Source organism: Gouania willdenowi, chromosome 5, assembly GCF_900634775.1.
Source record: "Gouania willdenowi chromosome 5, fGouWil2.1, whole genome shotgun sequence".
Taxonomy (NCBI): domain Eukaryota; kingdom Metazoa; phylum Chordata; class Actinopteri; order Blenniiformes; family Gobiesocidae; genus Gouania; species Gouania willdenowi.
In genome coordinates this window covers 13,103,045-13,122,522 of record NC_041048.1, presented here as the reverse complement: position 1 = coordinate 13,122,522, position 19,478 = coordinate 13,103,045, and the positions used below count along the sequence as shown (strand labels likewise).

The 19,478-nt window shown below is 36.3% G+C and overlaps 1 protein-coding gene across 1 annotated transcript; it reads right to left on the bottom strand.

Moving 5' to 3' along the window:
- Window positions 1-493: 493 nt before the first annotated feature.
- On the bottom strand, window positions 494-13,085 carry LOC114463251 (calcium/calmodulin-dependent 3',5'-cyclic nucleotide phosphodiesterase 1B-like). The gene is made up of 14 exons (XM_028446670.1): window positions 12,823-13,085; window positions 9,726-9,839; window positions 7,099-7,281; window positions 6,646-6,712; window positions 6,392-6,508; window positions 4,881-5,021; window positions 4,573-4,673; window positions 3,851-3,976; window positions 3,450-3,551; window positions 3,148-3,268; window positions 1,471-1,552; window positions 1,202-1,319; window positions 981-1,117; window positions 494-649 (listed from the first exon to the last, which is right to left on the bottom strand). Exons 1-14 carry the CDS (start codon window positions 13,068-13,070, stop codon window positions 573-575), a joined length of 1,734 nt encoding a protein of 577 aa, XP_028302471.1. The 5' UTR covers window positions 13,071-13,085; the 3' UTR covers window positions 494-572.
- Window positions 13,086-19,478: the final 6,393 nt, after the last annotated feature.

Genomic DNA, 19,478 nt, shown 5'->3' with positions numbered 1-19,478 from the left:
TCAATGGGTAGAAAAGCTTCCGAATCAGCACGTATACTGTCTGAAAAGGTGTGTATTACTCATTATGCTCAAAATCAATTCACAAGTACTATGATACTTAAGGTATAATAATTTATGTAATATTTGCATTCTCTTGTATTTACATTTTTCAAAGTCCCGCAATGTGCATGCTAAAAACACTAAAGAATTATCGGTGGTATGGATATACAGTAAGTGACCCTCTTTAAGTGAATGATTGGGTGACTGTGACTATGAACACAAGGCACTGCAAAGAAAATAACTCAACATTTTAAACAATGAAACATTTGCAAAGTGTTTTTTTTTATTATACAGATAATTAATTTAGTGACATATGCCATAAACATGACCAGCATGTTTGCATTAAATTACTACAGTAATGTACACATGCAGTTACACTCAAAGGTGTTTATGAACCAGTTCCTTATCTTACCTTGGGAAGATAAGAAGACATATGATATTAAGTATATTTATTAAAATAAAACTTTTTTTTATTTCAAAAAGTTATTCAGTAAACTCTTATCTACACATCCAAGGAGACACACTCTCTTATTTTAATTTGTCTCAGTTGTGGAGGTTTGCAGCCTTTTTTCTGATTGAACTTCCTGCCTGGATATCGACTCTGAAAATCCTGTTGGAATAAAAGTGAGATTCAAACATTTAGTTTTAGTTTTTTTTTTTTTTATGTATTTTTTATACATTGTACCATATATAAAAGAAATTAGCTAACATTCACTTTTGAAATGAAAAAGATAAGACAGTGATTCCTAATCTTTTTCTGTTGTGCTCCCTTTGAACAATAAAACAATAGAACAAAATTTCTTTATTGAAAAAGATCAAAGTTGTCAATAATTTTCTTCAAAACTCATTAAAAAAATTACAGAAAATGTGCAAACACATATTTTAAAACAGTAATAATAGTAATTTGATTGCATATATATATAAACAGAAATTCAACGTACCATTAGATCCACTTTCTTTCCATTGGACTTTGTTGTCTTCAGTGTGTCGAGTCCAAGTTGAACGGAAACTCACCAACTCAGCCGTGATGTGAGCGAGACTCCATTGCAGACCTCTGGAGCTTTCCTTCCACAGATTACTGATGAGAATGAACAATACCAATATTTGGAATGGATTTCATTTTCATTTCCTTGGAGACTTTTCAAGCTTGTGTGTGTTTAACCTGTGTTTGTTGCAGGGATCTAGTGGACCGGGCTTCTCCTCCACTAAAGGAATGACAATTTTTTCAGCCATCTCCGTCAGTAGAGAAAATGAAGGATAAACTATGAAGTCGATGAAACCTTCAAGAGAAAATGTGACAGTAAATAGTCTTTTTTTTTTTTCAATTTCATTAAAACATGTCAAAGTATAATGTTGACACTAAAATATACAAAAAACGTGTCATAGGTGTAAAATGAATAATAAAGCACATGGTGACTCTATTAAACATACCAATCTGGGACTCAGCGACGAGGGTGCTTTTTCGATCACACAGTGGCGAGAAGGGCAGGCCAAGCTCTGCCTCTCTATCACCCTCACAAAGACAGAAGAAACAAGATTTAAAACACAGATCAGAAAAAAAAACTTTCAATAGCTACCAATTACCAGAGCAGCTATAGCATGCAGGCCAGCTGGAAATATAACATGTGCAAACAGCATGTCTTGGAGGAAAAACAAGCAGTTTTTGAATTAATTGAGTGGGAAAAAATTAGCTTCAAAATCAGCATTTCTAAGTTAAAAATTCCAATTGCCTTCTGTAAAAGTGTTCCAGAGTCAAAGGATGTTCTTCCCAACATTGCTGACTGCGATAATGACATTAATGTTTCTGTGCTGGGTTTGGAAATCCAACATTCCACACATTAGCCTGCCCCACCTGCTCTACGCCTTCTCAGCTAAAACTGCAGCCACAATATTAGTCTAATGGCGTCCTGTACAACAGGGGTGTCAAACTAATTGTAGTTCAGGGGCCAAATGTGGATAACTTTGACCTTAAGTGGGCCACAGATTTTCGGTGGGGGAAAAAAGCTAATTCAACATGAATGTGCCCTGGTTGCACTTCCACGTATAAATGATATATAATTGATAAAGTATTTGAGTACATCAGTCGCGGCAGGATCTTCACTTAAATTTCCCTGATTTGGGGAATTTGGGGACATTTTGTGGAATAATTTGAGGAAAACTTGCCAGATTTTGGAAAAATGCAGAGTTCTTTCAACAATTTCAGATTAAAAATGACTGGCGTGATGTGATATAAGAATTGGAAAATGGAGATCGGCAAATATAGTGGATTTTCATTAAAAATGTAGTATTTGGATAGAGCTCAGATATCTATAACTGAATTAGTTGGTCATGTAAAAAATCTTTCATGTTTTTTCCAATTATTTTTTACTATCTCGAGCAGGCCTCTAGTTTGACACAGGTGCGACACAGTGTCCCTTTAAGGAAGCCTATACGTAGCTTGTTCAAATCAGCACACTGGTTGCCCACTGCTCCTCAGGGATGGGTTAAAAACAGATTATAGTTTTTTGTATGTAGTACGTGACAATAAACACGAATTATCATTATATTGGAAGGGAAGCCTCTAATATTTTCATTGTAAATTTTCTAATCAGTCAATCTCTAGCAAAATTAGCGATTCAGTTTTTATGCCTGGTGATGTGGGGAAGGAAAAAGTGACATCATATGTAACAATGTCTGATAAATATCTAAAGGGTTACATTAGAATTGCTTTAGGGTACAATTATAAAAGATTTTGAAAGGAAAAACACAAATCTTTGTTAAAAACCTTAACCATAACAAATAAATAAACAATAATGTTTTTCTACAATATCAGTTTAATCCTTCCTTATCTAATAGTTATGTTTAGTCTATGTAAAGTAATTATTTGAAGAAAAAACAAATCTTTATACAGTACATGTTGATTTAAAATGTCATTAGTTTTAAAGTAGTCAGGAAAACACTTGGAAGTCAGTTAAAATGTATCCATAAATGACTCTACCTATCTTTTATTGAGACGTGAGATCTCCAGTCCACTTCAGTTTGACATAAGCTTTACGAAGGTGACCTTATTACCCCGTTGAACCCTGATGAACCCTGCTCCGCCTCCTCAGTGGCAGGCTGTAAACATACCTGCCGAAAAAACTCCTCCATCAAGGCCTTAGTCCAGCGGGAGTGCAGCGCCCAAGGCTTGGACGGATGGCTTATGTCAGCCGTGTGCAGTAAAAAAGAAAGTGCTTTGGGTTTGTCAATCCTGTCGAAGAGAAAATACCACACATTTATCATAGCATATAAAACCTCTTGGCATTACACTGACCAACACCACTATTATCACTTTTTCTCTGTTGTTCTGTTTTTGCAATAAGTTTCAATCAGCTGAGTGAGTCCTCAGCATTGAATATGTGATGTGATCTCGGTTGTGCTGTTACTGTTACCGTTCTTGTTGCTGAAGACTGGATTTTATTGCTTTCACTTGCAGCAGGTGGGAGGACATGTCAGTGGAGAGAACCATTTCTATAACCAATGATCGTAGCTCCCTACACACAAAGACACATGGTTACACAATCATACATCAAGATTCAACACACTGTTGGCTTCTTGACCTTTCACTCTGGCAAGAGTGTAAAAACGGTGTAAAAATGACATGGTGGGATAACTCAATGTTCCCATGTTATCAACTACTGCTATAGGGAAGCCTATTGGACATGTATTTATAGATGATGGTGTGTTTGTCCTATTATTTATATATATATATATATATATATATATATATATATATATATATATATATATATATGAACACTTGGAAAGCAACAGAGACATTGTGTGAATTTACATCCATTCCTCTCGTGTCAGATTAATAAAGATGTTCATTCTGTCGTCCTGCAGCAGACGAAAGGCAGCACTGAGGTGATGGCTTTCTTGTACAGAGCGATCATTGTAGATCAAAGCAAACTCTGACCTGTACAAGAGATGACAGTAAGTGAGACAGTAAGGGTAAAAATGTTGAAGTGAATAGAAACACTGACTGGTAGCGGTAATTTATTTCAGCTACGATAAAATGACATTAAAGGTTGATGGCTGAAAGGTCTGACATTCGAGGTCTGTAAAGATGGAATCAAAGTATTGAAAAGAGAGTAGGATGTGATCAAATTTATAATTAGATCAAATGTCTTCGAGCAGGATGAAATAAACTATATCTCAATCAGATATTTCTATTAATTATTTTTCACTGAAATCCTAAAAACACAGCCGGAAATTACGTGCACATTTTAATAACCTATGATATGTGACATGTGAACGTTACATGCATAACATTTGTATAAAACACAAAACTAAAGAAAACTAAATAAAGAGTATTAGGCAAGTTTTCTCAATGGTCGTACTGTGACACACACGCACACACACACATACACACACACACACACACACACACACACACACACACACACACACACACACACACACACACACACACACACACACACACACACACACACACACACACACACAAAAGAGCCTATACAGTACCAGAAAGAAAGCAAAATGAAGACGTACTTTGTGTGGATGTGGAAGTTATTTGTGGTTCCCGTGTGTTCATAGTCATGGATGGCTGCAGCAAACAGTGACGCCATCACCTCCAGCTCTGTTAACCAATGCTTGATGGATGCAAACGAACAAACCCAATAAAACATGCTCTAACAGAAACACAATGCACCATCAAAAGACTTTTTTTTTTTGTTTTGTTACAGTGACATTGACACACTTTAAAAAAGACAAAAATAATCTCTAAAATGTGTTCTGTTTTGTTACAAAATGGAAAGTATGTGAGATATGTGATGACGGCCAAGTGAACTCTCACTCACCACAAGTCCAGAGCGCAGCAGGAGGCAGTGAAGGGTCTGTGTCACATCAGCTGCATGAACGTGGTTGTGGTAGGGGTTGTTGTGTTTACAGTATCCTCTCTCCAGCGTAGACAGGAGCTCTGTAAGACTTAGGAAGGGAATCTGCAAAAAACATTGCACATCAAATATAGAGATTGATCTGATTGAAAAAAGAAATCACTCACTTCGATCAAATAATATAAAAACCAACATCTTGGATTCAGTAACAAGGTAAAAGAAATGGCTGCCACAGTACAAAAGAAAAGGAGGCTGCCTCGGGCCATCTGCCAAATTGCACCTCCACAATTTTTTATTTTTTTTTTAAATAATAATGTAAAAAGGTATAATCATTTCTCTTAATTGAATATTAATATTAAAAATCTGTAACTACACCTGCTAAGCTTTTGCCCATATTTATATTCATTTTATTTTAATTTTTGTTCTATTCTATATAATTATATTGTGGCATTTGCACATTGTGTTTTTTGGTTTTAAGATTTGTGTTAGACTAGTAAATCCAAACCAGAAAGTAGACATTTCCTTCAACTGAAACTTTTACAGTAAATTTTATTTTAATTTTTGATTCCACTGTTTTGCATTACTTTTGGATTTTGTTGTTATTGTTCCCTCGAGACATTTGCACTATACCTGTAGGTGTTATATTGTATTATAGTGCAATATTGTATATTTAAAATTAGGCTGTATTTTTTTTTTCAATGTTTGTTGTGTCGCAGAATTGCATTGTTTTGTTCACTCTTGCTTAGGACATCGAATGACCTAAAGCCGGCCCTGCAAAAGAAAACACTTTTTGTCTCAAATTGAATTTAACAAAGTCAACATGTGTATGATTGTAGAAGTTAAGATGTCTTGGCTGCTCACCAACTAATTTGCGTGACACGATTATGGTATTATAGATAAACTGAAGTATAGATAAATAAAGGGCTTAGGCTGTTCTTCATTCAATAATTAATTTACCATTATAGTTGTAGACCTCTCTATCAATTTACTTTTTATGAATATTTAAACCAAGCTATTGTAATTTCTATTATTATCATCATTACTAACATGCATATATACCTTTTTCCTTTTTTTTATTAGGCTGTTTTATTTATCTGCTGCTGAAGCTCTGCAAATGTCCCCTTTGTGGGACTAACAAAGGTTATCTTTATTTTTTTTTAATTTAAAGTGCTTTTGCACCATGTTAAGGTAGCTCTGGCTTGCAATTGACCATACCTCTTTTTTAGTTCACCATCCACACAACCCAAAGACACATTTACCACAAGTAGTTTGGCCTGTGTGCAAGATTGAAGGTTTTCCCCCCCAACAGTAAAACTAAACCCGTGGCAAGCTCACCTAATGCAATGTTTTGCCATCTAAATAATTATCTTTTGAATTATAACATTCCATCTCTTCATAAAACTTAAATCAAGGGAAAAATATTAAAATTAGAACTCCTGAATGTCACATGTAAATGTCATTTGATGTTAATGCACCTTAAAACGGCTGCTGAGCCCATATCTGGCAATGAGTTCAAAGAACAAAGTTTGCAGTGCATGATCGGAGCTGGCCTGGTTCAGAGCAAACACGTCAAAGCCCCAGCGGTCAACATCCTAAAAGGAAGAAAGAGAGGAAATGTATTGCCACACTAAAGAACACTTGTGCAGTGTATACCATCCCTTTCGTGATGTGTGATTTAGTGAACAAACAGGTGAACGTCTTGTGAGATTAATGCTGAGCAGAGGCTCACCCTGAGGCAGTTTACGACCACTGCAGGCTGGTCTGGCATGGCTGCAGTGCAGGCCCTCTTGAACATCCTGGAATAATGTGATGTTTATGTAAAGTTCGGTTAAAGTTCAGATGTTGACATTGTACAGCAAATTCAACTCAAGGACTGTTTGTGTAATGTCCCCTATCTGTCTGCAATGTTTCAGAGAGATGTTATAAAATCCGGTGTTGCGCTCCGTGTTTTATGGAAATAATCGTAAAACTGTGTGAGCCTGTAATGGGGCTTAGAGGATGGAAAAGAAAATGATTTACAATAAGCATTTTATTGTATGAGGAGACACTTCATTATTATTTAATTTCTGAGCGATAAAAATAGTGTTTATTTTTGTGTCTGTTGCTTTATCATGTCAGTGTTCAGGAATAAAATCAGTAGAAAAAGCTCAATAACACAGTGTGGATCATCAATATACTGTACCTCTCCACAAATATCCCAGCTTGCACCGCGTGCACAATGCTACGAAACTTGGGCTTCTCGTCTGAGCGCCTCACGGGGCGTTGAACTTTCTTTGTAAAGGTGGATGCCAACCAATCAGTGACCTCAGTAGGGACCCCATCGGATTGAAGCTGGTGAAGATCATCTTCAGATTCCAGACTCTGCCTGTCAATGATATGGTAGTGATACACGTAATAAAAAGTTAGGCTTTTAGTACAACTGGATACTTTTTTTTGTTGTTGTCCCTCATTGCTCTCATTATTGTTGATGAAACCCAACTGTTTGATTGTGTTTTTTTTTATCACACATTATGGAGCGCTCACTGAATGGGAAGCTGCCAAACTACCACTGTGTTTTCAACAAGCACTGCAACCATTTATTGTTGATTTATGGAACATTCCTAGAAAGTATGCTCAAATTCAGTTGATGAAAAGTCACCATAATTATGCACACGGAATTGCTACTAATCATCTGTAAATAGCATTTTAAAAAGAATGAAGCATCTTAATAAGTTTAGCAAGTCCTCTGCATTTTTTTAAAATACAAAAACACTTCTTTTTTCTCTTCTTAGCACTAAACTTGTTGTCAAATGCAAAAAATATTCCATAAAAATCTTTGTTACAAAAGGATCTGCTTAATTTTGGTTACTTTTATTGTATTTTATTTCAAAATTGTATTCATTTATTTGTTTATTCATTCATTTATTTATTTTTGTTTTTCATTTCAGTAACACTTTATAATAACCATCATCTACAAAGGGTAAATAATGGTAAATAGATAGTAAATTAGCCTTTAGTTTATAGTTATTTACTGTTAACAAACAATTAAATGTTAAAAATATTTTTTAATGATTTGTAATGCTATAATTGATGTTATATTAACAGTTTATTGATGCACACGTTGTAACATTTTATACACTTAAGTGTTTGTTGATGATGAACAAAGGATAAAGGATTAGTAAACATGATGTTTATAAAACATTACAGACACATGGACCAGATTTTTGTTAATGGTTTATAAATGTTTTATGAAGCATCCATTACCATTATTTTGATGGTTATTATAAAGTTGGAACTGAAGATTATAGTCCCTTACTAATGCTTTATAAAGCATCTATATACATGTTTTAGATAGATAAATAATACTTTACTCATGATTAATAATTGGTTTATAAATCATCTACAATCATTACGTGGATGGTTATTGTAAAGTTGGAACAGATGTTTACAACACTTTGTAAATGGTTAATAAATACTGTGTAGAGCGTTCATAAACATTAGTTTAATTGATGTTTTTAAAACTTTAACATTTGTTTTACACATGGATTATAAACCATTTAAATATATGTTAATGAATAATATAAAGTTACTGTAATATTCATAACTAATTAGCCATTTGTTCCACCCATTTACATAAAAAGGCAGCTCTCTATGCTGCCTTTGGACGTAACCGCTCTATGCTAATTGCTATATGTAAGTTCAGAGTGCATTAGTGAATTGATCCAACGTAGCTAGCTGCTGATATGTTCTCTAGCTAGTGGGCGGGATAACACTACAAGCAGGACGCATGAGACGATGAAGAAACTTTTTTTTTTGATGAAAAATGACAGCTTTTAAAAGATGGGAGACCAACACCTGAGCTACCAGACCTTCAGCAAAGGAAAGGTCAGAACATTGTTCATACTTTCCACAGTGAATGGTAGGATTGGCTTTGTGGATGCACCTAACTGAAGCTGTTCCGAGTTGTTGTTGTTGTCATTTTCTCCATGTTTCTGTGTTTCAACACAAACAGCAGATGCACTACCGTTTCATGAGATATATCTTGTTGGGAGAGTATGGAGGCTATATTAAATAAGTGTTTATGTTTCTTTACTGGTGTGTTACAATGTTGATTTTGTTAGATCGCTAAATACTTGTTCATGTGGATCTTGTTGGGTTTTTTCTTTCTTATTATGAATTTTATATTTTGATAAGCGCATCGAGATGACTTGGTTGTAAATTGCGCTATACAAATAAAGTTGAATTGAATTGAATTAACACTTGACAGCAGAAACATATATAAATTGCCATTGGTGTTGACATTAGTGGTCTCAATTTGCAACGCCCTGCCTACCCAATCCTAGTGCTCACGGCAAAATAAGGATATTAGATGCTTCCTAAAATGTTTATAAACCATTAACAAATATGTTGTCCATGTGTCTCTATTGTTTATAGATGTTTTATAAACATCATCAATGTTTACTATTTCTTTGTTAATCATTAACAAACATTATATAAAGTGTATAAATTGTTATAATGTGTGCATCAATAAACTATTATTAAAACATCAATTAAAACATTACAAATCATTAAAAAATTAATTATCATTTAATTTTGTTAACAGTAAATAACTATTAACAAAAGGTTAATTAACTATCTATTTACCATTAATTTATAGATGATGGTTATTATAAAGTTACCTTCATTTTTTAATGTATTTATTGTTTTAGATTGTTAAAATGAGTGTCCAAATGCTTATTATTTGTTCGCATGAACATAATTGCTGAGAAGGCCACACCCCTAACATAATGCACACCTGATTCATTAGTGGTGTGCACTCATCATAAATACCTTGTTCCATCCAGATACACTGCCTCCAGTAATGAAGCTGTGAAATCCAAATTCTTTTTGATTTCCTCAAAGTCAATGTCTTTCTCTTCCAGCTGCTTCAGCGTGCACTTCAGTCTGAAAGTAAATATGTTTATAGGATGTGATGTAAAGTAGAAAAAGTATTTAAAACAAACAAAAAACGGAACCATTTGACAATAAAAGTTGCCCTCTTAGCAGAAAGAGCTAAGATGCTAATTTATTTGGGCTACACCTTATCATTATTTTATTTATTTACAAAATTTATTCATTTGAGAGATAGGGACAGTGCATAGTCATGAACATCTGTAATACAGTGTAAATATGCCAGATTATAGCAAAAGAGCTCGTTTCCATCTTTTAGTTTTACTTGATCTGACAGCTGCCTTTGATACTGTAGATCACAGTATACTGGTTGATCGACTCAAATCTGAGATGGGGTTTTCTGGTGCTGTTCTCCAATGGTTTACCTCTTACATTAATGGAAGAACCTTTAATGTTGCTATTAATGATGTAATGTCTAATGTGTCCAACCTGTCATGTGGAGTAGCCCAGGGCTCTGTTCTGGGGCCTGTTTTGTTTTTATTGTATCTGATGCCTCTTGGTCAGTTGATCCGTGGTTTTAAAAATGTGTCTTATCATTTTTATGCTGACGATATCCAGTTGTACTGCTCCTTTAATGACTCTGAGTTTCACTTTTTATCAGAGTTCTTAGATTGTATATCCTGTATCAAAAACTGGCTGTCATCAAATTATCTCCAGATAAATTCAAACAAAACAGAAACTCTGATCATTGCTCCTGATAAAAACATCTCTCTAATTAAAAACTCTCTTGGTGATCTGGGCTCATCTGTTAAAACCAGCCTCAGAAATCTTGGGGTTGTTTTTGATCAGTCCATGTCTTTGGAGGGACATTGTCGTCAACTGACTAAAAACTGTTTTTACCACCTGAGAAATCTCTCTAAAGTGAGGCATCTATTATCAAAATCAGATCTGGAACTGGTCATACACGCATTTATATCATCACGTATTGACTACTGTAATTCTGTTTTTACTTGTTTTAATAAGTTCAGAACACTGCTGCCAGACTTTTAACTGGTGCTTCTAGAACATCCCATATTACCCCCATTCTTGCTACTGTGCACTGGCTTCCAGTTAAGTTTTGCATAGAATATAAAATATTAGTTCTCACGTTCCGTGCATTACATGGTCAGGCCCCTAAATATATCTCGGACTTGTTGTGCCCCTACTCATCAGGGCGATGCCTTCGGTCTTCGGGTCAGGGTCTCCTAAAGACCCCAAAAACTAAATTTAAGACGAGAGGAGACCTGGCGTTCCAGGCTGTAGCTCCCAGACTCTGGAATAACCTGCACCAGTCTCTCAGGGAGCTCAACTGTGTGGTCACTTTTAAAAAACTGCTGAAGACTACACTTTACAGTAAAGCTTTTAGTTAACTGGATTTTAATTTTTATTTGTCCTTTTGTCCTTTAATGTTGCTGTTCTTATGATATTTATGCACTCTCGTTTTATTATTCTATTGTGTTGCACTTGTACTTTTACCACAACGCTGGACAGCATTTTGTGATTTTATCTGCAAAAAGCGCTTTATAAATAAACTACTTACTTACTTACGTACTTACTTTTGTCCGTAGGCAGGTAACACAAAATAGAAATACATTTACAAATATTACATATAACAATAACAGACAGTTAAAAGTGTTCACAGACTTGGCTTTCTTTCATCCACAGTTTAAGGTGAAGTTTAAAAGTGTACGGTGTGGGACATTCTCCTATTGTCAAAGTGACAATAGACAACCTTCGTCTAATAGCAGGCAATAGACGAAGAGTTTTGTGAATAGATGTAAACAACACATACAGCATAAGAGAAGTGCTTTCATCTCTGATTAAAGCAGAAGTGAAAACAAAGAGTCCAGCTGGAAATGATTTAAATGCCAAGCTCACCAAAAAAGAAGCCAGTGGCAAAAGGGCATCATTGCTAAACCTTCCAAGAGGGGAAAACTTCCCATAGCTCAGTTCTTATGTAACTAATGTTTAGTCACAAGAATTTGGAGTTTGCTGTCCACAATCTGATCTGTTTTCTAATAACAAACAGCTCACTTTTAAAACATTTTATCAAATCATGATGAGTATTAGCAGAAGCACATTTCTCTTTGAAAAGCTTGTTGGCTAAGGTAGTCATTTCATCTCAGATTTGGTTTCCATCAGCTCCATTGAACACAATCTCAAAACTACATCCTCTTTACTTACCATTTCCTCTGTCTGAATTATATCTGAACTTTTAAAACCCTCTCTGATGTATGTGGCAACCAGCTATCAAACAGCCTCAGACTACAACACCATAGAGCTATCTTGTAGAGATGAGACACAGCTTTTCAAGAGTTCATCAAGCTAGTAAGGGCTTTTAAAAGCTGTCAGTGCACAGAAATAGCATGTATCTGAATGCCACGGCTCACTTTCAATCCATACTTATCTTTGACGATAAAATCTTTTTGATTTGGCTGTTCACGGCTAACCAGTCCCTGACAGGATGTTTATGGGACATTAGTCATCAAAGCGCATTTGTTTAAAGAGTAAAAATCACAAGTTGGCTTTGGATCAGACTTGTTGAAATCTGTAATAATAATGCAGACAACTTTGTTAGGCAAGTACCCAGAAAGTGTCTTTGTTAGAATAAATCAAGGGGTAAAAATTTAACTTATTTCAAGTGAAAAAAATTATCTAACAAAAAAAATTCAAAATCTTGTTTTGCTGAAACTAATTCATGGCATCACCACAGAACCACATATAATCTCATGAAAGCAGGGCAGAGACCACTTGAAGGAAGTGCTACTGAATGTGATAAGGTGCAATAAATAGTGGGATTGCAGAGATTTGCTGATAACAGCCGTCATGTGATTGATAGTTGCTCTTTCTACCTTATCCAGTAAAGGCAGAAAAAGCTGAACATCTCTAAACATTGATTTGGTCTCTTTGTCTTCTGATCTTGACGAATAAGTCACTGAAAGGTTAATCAGGAAATTTACAAAGTCTGCAAAACAACTGTCAAACTTCCTTGTCTTACCTAGTGATGGGAATCTGAAGCTTTTTCCTACGAATTCGCACCAGTTCAGCCATTCCACTCTTAATCTGTGCTCTGATTGAACCCAGAGTTCTGTTAGAATGCAACAGTTGTGGATTTCCTGCAGCCGAGTAGCGATCTTTAAAGTTCCTCCAAACCACCAGATACAACTTTTCCTGTATGAAGACAGACTTCAGTTTCAGCACATCTCCCACCCACTTCTGGGGGGACCTACTCCACTTCTCTCTCATTGGCTGCGCAGGCCCAAATTGTGTCAGTGTGTGTGCTCATGTGAGTGTGTATCTGTGCTTTACATAGAAAAAAAGGAGGGGAGGGCTGCTGTGGGTGTCTCCTACCCTGAGTGTTTGTGTACAGTCGTTGTGCGAAGTGTGAGTGAGCTGACCTCACCCCACTGATGAAGTGTTGACTGCACGGCTTTCAAGCCCAACGTACTCAATTCCCAAATGAGATTTTTCCACCGCAGCCGCAACTTAGGGAACCACACAGAGAGCCTTTCAGTCAAACAGAGGCACCCAAAACCAAAACCCGTAAACAAAACTTGTCTTCACAAGGCGTCCCCAGCAGTGTTTTAGGCTGACTGCTGTTATGCACAAAAGGTCACACATTATATCAACACTGTGCAACACTTAGATCAACACAGTGTTGTACTTTTGGCATTCATTTTTCATTTTTATCATCCAATCTCAGCAACCAAGTGGCTCATCTATTCTCTGAAATACACTAATAGTATTTGTTGAAAAGAAGACCTCAGGAGGTCTTGTCACCAATGAGCTCCATCCGTTAGTACTTAAAGGGGTACTATTATGAAAAAATCCTTTTATAATGGTTTTACAACAGTGATATACATCCATTTAGCCTCATTCAGAGGGCCAAAGTTGAAAAAGTTCTGTTTCCTCCCTCCCTTGTTATCCCACATTTTGTAAAAAGTCAGCTCCAAACGGGGAAGTTGGATGACGTCAGCGAGCGGAAACTCCTGCCCCGACAATGCTGGCTCCTCCTCCTCTATATAAGAATGTGAGCTCCTCCCTCTCAAACTGTCTCACAAGTAAAACAAACACTGCAGTATAGAATACTTTATTGTCATGTAAAGCTACACACACAAAATGTGTTCTCAGCATTTAACCCCTCCCTGAGAAGCAGTGGGCAGCCACGTTGTAGCACCCAGAGCAGTTCCATTTTTAGTACCAGTTATATTGCCTCGTATCGCCTTTGAATTGATCTGACGTGTTAGTGACCCAGTGCGATGCAGCGGTTGGACAAAACATTGGACTATCATCTTCAATACACTATTCCTGTAATAAGTAGTGGTGAGGAGAAGAAGAAAGCGACGTAGCAGCTCCGGTGAGTGTTTGAAGCAGCAGCAGCAGCTGACTAACTCACTAACTCTGCTGCTGCTGCCACACAAACACACACCCACGTCGTAAAGCAGTGTTTGTCTGACTCACAATCACAATAGCCGCTTACATAGCCATGTGTTTTACCATAATGTGCAGTTTTTTGGCTGAAAACAATAAACCAGAGTGTGTGGATAGCAAACTGTTGTGTGGAGTCTGCATCTACAGAGACGCCTACTCATGAATATGCATAAGTAGGGCACAAAACAGCCCCTTTTTAAAACTGCTCAGAAAATCACTTTTCAGAAGGCTAAAAGTCTGGCAAACAGGCGAGTTTGGGAAAATAAAGCTCAAATCAAAAATATGGGTGAAAAATAGCATAATACCGCACCTTTAAGTGAAATACTGCTGATAAAGTATTGGTAATAAATTAACCATCTTTAAATGTGAATTTTCACTGAAACATTGTGATAATGATATAGATTTTGAAAAACGCAAGGTGGATTTTCAATAAAATGCAATCAAAATGAAACAATTGCATGAAAAAAAGTGTTTCGTGTTGAAACCTCAACATTTTCCTCTATTTCAAGTTACTGTTAGCCTTCCTTATTATCTTGCCTGTAGAAGTGCTTTTCTAACTGGTAGCCCTTTGGACTATACAGTACCTATGAAGATGAAGTAGCTCACGGCTTCAAAAAGGTTGGTGACCCCTGTTTTGGGACATCCTCAGGCCTCAGAATGAAGTATCGGGTAACAGGAAAACCTCTGTCATTTATCAAACCAAACTGACTCATGTTTCAGCAAAACCTCTGCCAGATGAAAAGGTCTCACTTGTCAAATGAAGCGCCGTAAAATAACATGGCCTCAGGCTTCGAAATAGATGTTGTCAGACTCAGCGTCCTCAGTCAGTAAAACAAGTCATGGCAAGCTAAGTTGAAAAGCAGTTCTTTCCTTTTATAAAAAAAAAGTTCAGATATATCAATGTATTGTTTGATTAATAAATACATAGTTGAATTAAACATTGATATCGCTCAACCTTTAAAAAACGAATTACTCTCGTACCCGAAGCAGCACATATTGATGACATCGTGTGTATTTGGTTTCTTCAAAATACGTCATATAGTGTTTTACGTCTCGAGGCCATTGATTCTGATTACTTTCATTTTGAAGCCTGAGGCCGTGTCAGTTGATGGCGTTTCATTTGACGAATGTTTTGCTGATACCTGATACCTCACTCTGAGACCTGAGGATGTCCTAAAATGTACAACGTACTATTGGGCTCCATAAAAAGACAGAAATTGAACCTAAAAGATCAGAAAAAGACAGTGGCAATCCTCGTTAACCACTTTTACAGCTCCATTACTTCAATCTACAGCTAGTTTTTATTTATAGAGTTTGGTGAGAGCTGTGCAACAACATCACTTGGGAAAACCCCTGGCTGCTGTCCGTCTTCCTCCCTGGTTGTCTTGACTCTGCTGTTGGGTCAGACTGACTCTCATGCTCCCATGCTCTTTGACATGGCACAGCATATTATGACAAGCAGAAGTCACACCAAGACATACAATTCTCCAACTTCAGCCCTGTTTTTTGTTGTTTTTGTGGTTGCTGTGGCCTCATCCAATTAAAAATAAAAATTGGTACAAATAAGAAAGAGAATCAACATGTACAAATACAAAGCCTTGTCTTTTCTTTAATTCATTACCTTTAACAACTGTAAAAACACTGGTGCTTTATTTTCGTTTACTCCATTCGTTTGTTTTCATATATATATATATACACATATATACATCTGATCTTCCTCTGCCTCAAGTTACTCCAGATCTACACCAATTCTTACGCCCACTTTCAACTTCAAAGGGAAAATCTTTATGGCCTCATAAATCAACTTGTCAATATAATGTATCTCTTCATGGGAATTAAATCTTTTGGGGAAAAAATGCTGAGTATAGCCTTGAAAGACTTTTGTGTTGTTTTAACAATAGTTAAGTCACATCGGAAGGGTTTTTTTTTTTTTTTTTCTAAATTCATTGGGATCATAGGTTCAAAGGTTTGATGTGTCTTTGACAAGAATTAGGGGCTCGATCACCAAAATATACAGAGGCTTGCAAAAACAAACACCCTTCATTATGACCTAAATGAGGATGTTTGTTTACTTACTGCAAGTCTGTGCATATATTCTCGTCCAAAAGGGGAGTAAAAGCCCCTTAGGTGAAAACTGAAACCCCAAATGTAATTTGGTAGCTTACATACAGACACAGATAGATAGACATTAGTCTCATTTAAGAATCATTTAGTTATCCTGTTTCACTGTATAACTTCATGTTCGGGTAAATTTAGTGTTTTTTGTTTGCTTTTCACATTTGATCACTACTGGCTTCATTGCCCTGTGCCAAATGTGTCTGCGATAGGATTAAACTATATCCCTATGCATACCATTTTTCTCTGCCCAAGACAAGGTCTGCCAAATATATTGCTTTTGCCTACATAGATCTACTTCAGTTTTTTTTTTTTTCAATACAAATAGATACATGTAGCAAGGTAAATTCAGGCCATATTTATTCGGAAAAATGTCATCTTCTGTAACAGCTTTATTATCTACAGGCCTGGGGCATCTGCTGGTGCCAGTCCAAGTTTACATCAAATGCAAAGATATGGTGGGTTGAATATAAAAATTTAGTGATGATGTTATAGCTAATATGTAGTTTTTTTATTTTTCATTATTTAGCTTACATTCTTTATGTTTTGCTCATTTTCCTCACATTTAAGACAGAAATGCATGTAAAACAACATGTTATATGTAATTGTCAACAATGTTTTTATGTAAAAGGAATCAGGGGCGAATACACTAAAATCTGAAATAAAGGGTGGTAAACTAGTTGCGTCCCTAAATCCTTTGGTGATGCAGTTTCCTCACCTGCTGCAAGGAATTCACTAAGATTGCAGCAATGATTAGTGCACGTGCAGAAGTGGTGGAGACCACCCTATATAAATGAGTGTTTTGCTCATTCAATGTGGAGAGGTGAGAGCACAAGAAGCACACGATGACTCTGTCTGCTGCACAAACATTTCAGATTGTAGAAAACGAAATAAACAAATAAAATTTTATTTATTTTTTTCCTAAAACAACTTTAAAACCTACTTATTTTTCCCCTAATTTTGCCCCTAATGTGGGTGTTCCGTCAGGTCCTGTAACTTTGCTCTGATCAGTTCATGAAAAACAGGCAGATTTGGACAGAAACCATCCTATTGATCTGTCACTGATCTGAGTCTGTCAATCAGTCGATTGGCACCAGATTTCCTGACCATCATCCAGCAGGTCTGAGCCGCCGAGCAGCGCTGTGTCATGCACACTCTCATATGTGAACATTGTGCCATCACTGCGTAAATTACGCATCTGATTCTGGCCTGATGCTCCTGCCATTAACGAGACACGAGAGTTTAATGGTCAAAACATCACTGAAGCGGATAGCGACAGAGCTCCGCGCACAGCATCCTCTCTCTTGAACACACTTTACTCTGCATTTTCTTATTCAGTAGCTGTTAAATATTAACTATTGTTTCATTTGAATTATTTTCTTATACTAGAAATGTCAACTGGAGCATTTTTTTCCATCTCCGCTATGTTTTGTGTCAACATTCAGTGCAGCCGTGATCTCTTTGTCTGCTTTTGAGTTGTACTATTTTCAGTGCATGAAAAAGTCACCACAAACACTTCCTGGTTTGATGAATGGCATTGCGTCCCCTGCATTCATTCATTTGTATTTCCACCTCACATTTTTTTGCTCCCCTTGTCAGATTCGCCTACTTTACATTGGAGGGAAACTCACTCAATGGATTGAGGGCGCATTTTGACACGCAGCAGCAGTGCAATCCTGATTCTCTGGGGTTTGTAGCTTTTATTAGCAGAGTGACGTTTGCACGTTTAATACCCCTAAACCTTTAGTGAATCTGCCCCTAAATGTCAAATGTTACATCTAAATCTAAATGTTATATAAATCTAAATGTTATATAAATCAAAATTTTATATAAATGTAAATGTCATATAAATGTAAATGCTACCTAAATCTAAATGTTATATCTAAATCTAAATCTTACCTAAATCTAAATTTTATAGAAATGTAAATGTCATATAAATGTAAATGCTACCTAAATCTAAACGTTATATCTAAATCTAAATCTTACCTAAATCTAAATTTTATAGAAATGTAAATGCTATGTAAATCCAAATGTTGTATAAATCTCAATGCATTGCTGAGTGTAAAGCCACAGCTTTTGACATTCATATGCGCTTAAATTGCATGTTTGTGGGCAATATTTGTTGCTAATTTTAATTACATTTAAACTACTTATCATCCTTTTGTCCTTAAACTAAGCCATGCGCTAAAATAGAATAAAGATAGAATAAATTGCTCTAAAGCATTAGACTGTTTGCTTTGGCCTAAAATTATATTCACAACAAATGGTACAAAGTTCTGAAAACACTCTATACATTTCAAATTGCATACATTATATGACATATGTCAAATAACTCCATGCCAAAGGAAAAACAGATACATTTTAAATAACATACACCATATACAAATCTATCCCTCTGCATATTTTACGATCCACAAGGGGCACAGAGTGTAACGTCTCAATTACAGCAGTGACAGTGTGAGTGTGTAATGCCAAGAAATGCAAATGCACCATGAAAGACATCCTTACCGTTCCAGTGCGATCGTCCATGTCAGGGAGCTGAGCTTTCCATCAGCTGCTCTGTTCATCTTACATCTTGGTGTTATGACCTCAGGGTTGCAATGCTGCACAACACTACGTGAATGTTTGTCTTTGGTCTGAGACATATACATGTTTATTCCTCTGTGTGTTGCTGTAAATCCAACGTGTGTGTGTATGTTTGACTGTGTTTCTGCAATATGCAGGTTTTTTTTCTCACACCCACAAAAGCCGTGTGTGTGTGTGTGTGCGTGTGTGTGTGTGTTTGTTTGTTTTGCAGCAGGTGCTTTATGAACATGATTCCAAAGTGTTTAAGCCAGTAGAAGAGCACTTGCGTCACCCCAACAATCATTAGAGAGTTCTTTTATCACTACCAGTTTCCACCATTAACAGTCCTTAGGGCACAGAGCCACTGGGAAACACTGAAAGTGATAGTTTATGTGAAAAGCTTTAAGTTACAGACATTACATTTTCTGTATCATGTCATACTTGAGTAATGACAGCACTTTTGTTTATTCTTTAAGGCAGAGTCGCACAAATGTTAAACCCCAGCCGGGATTTGAGTCTATTTCGAGGTGGCCCAGGCAGTGA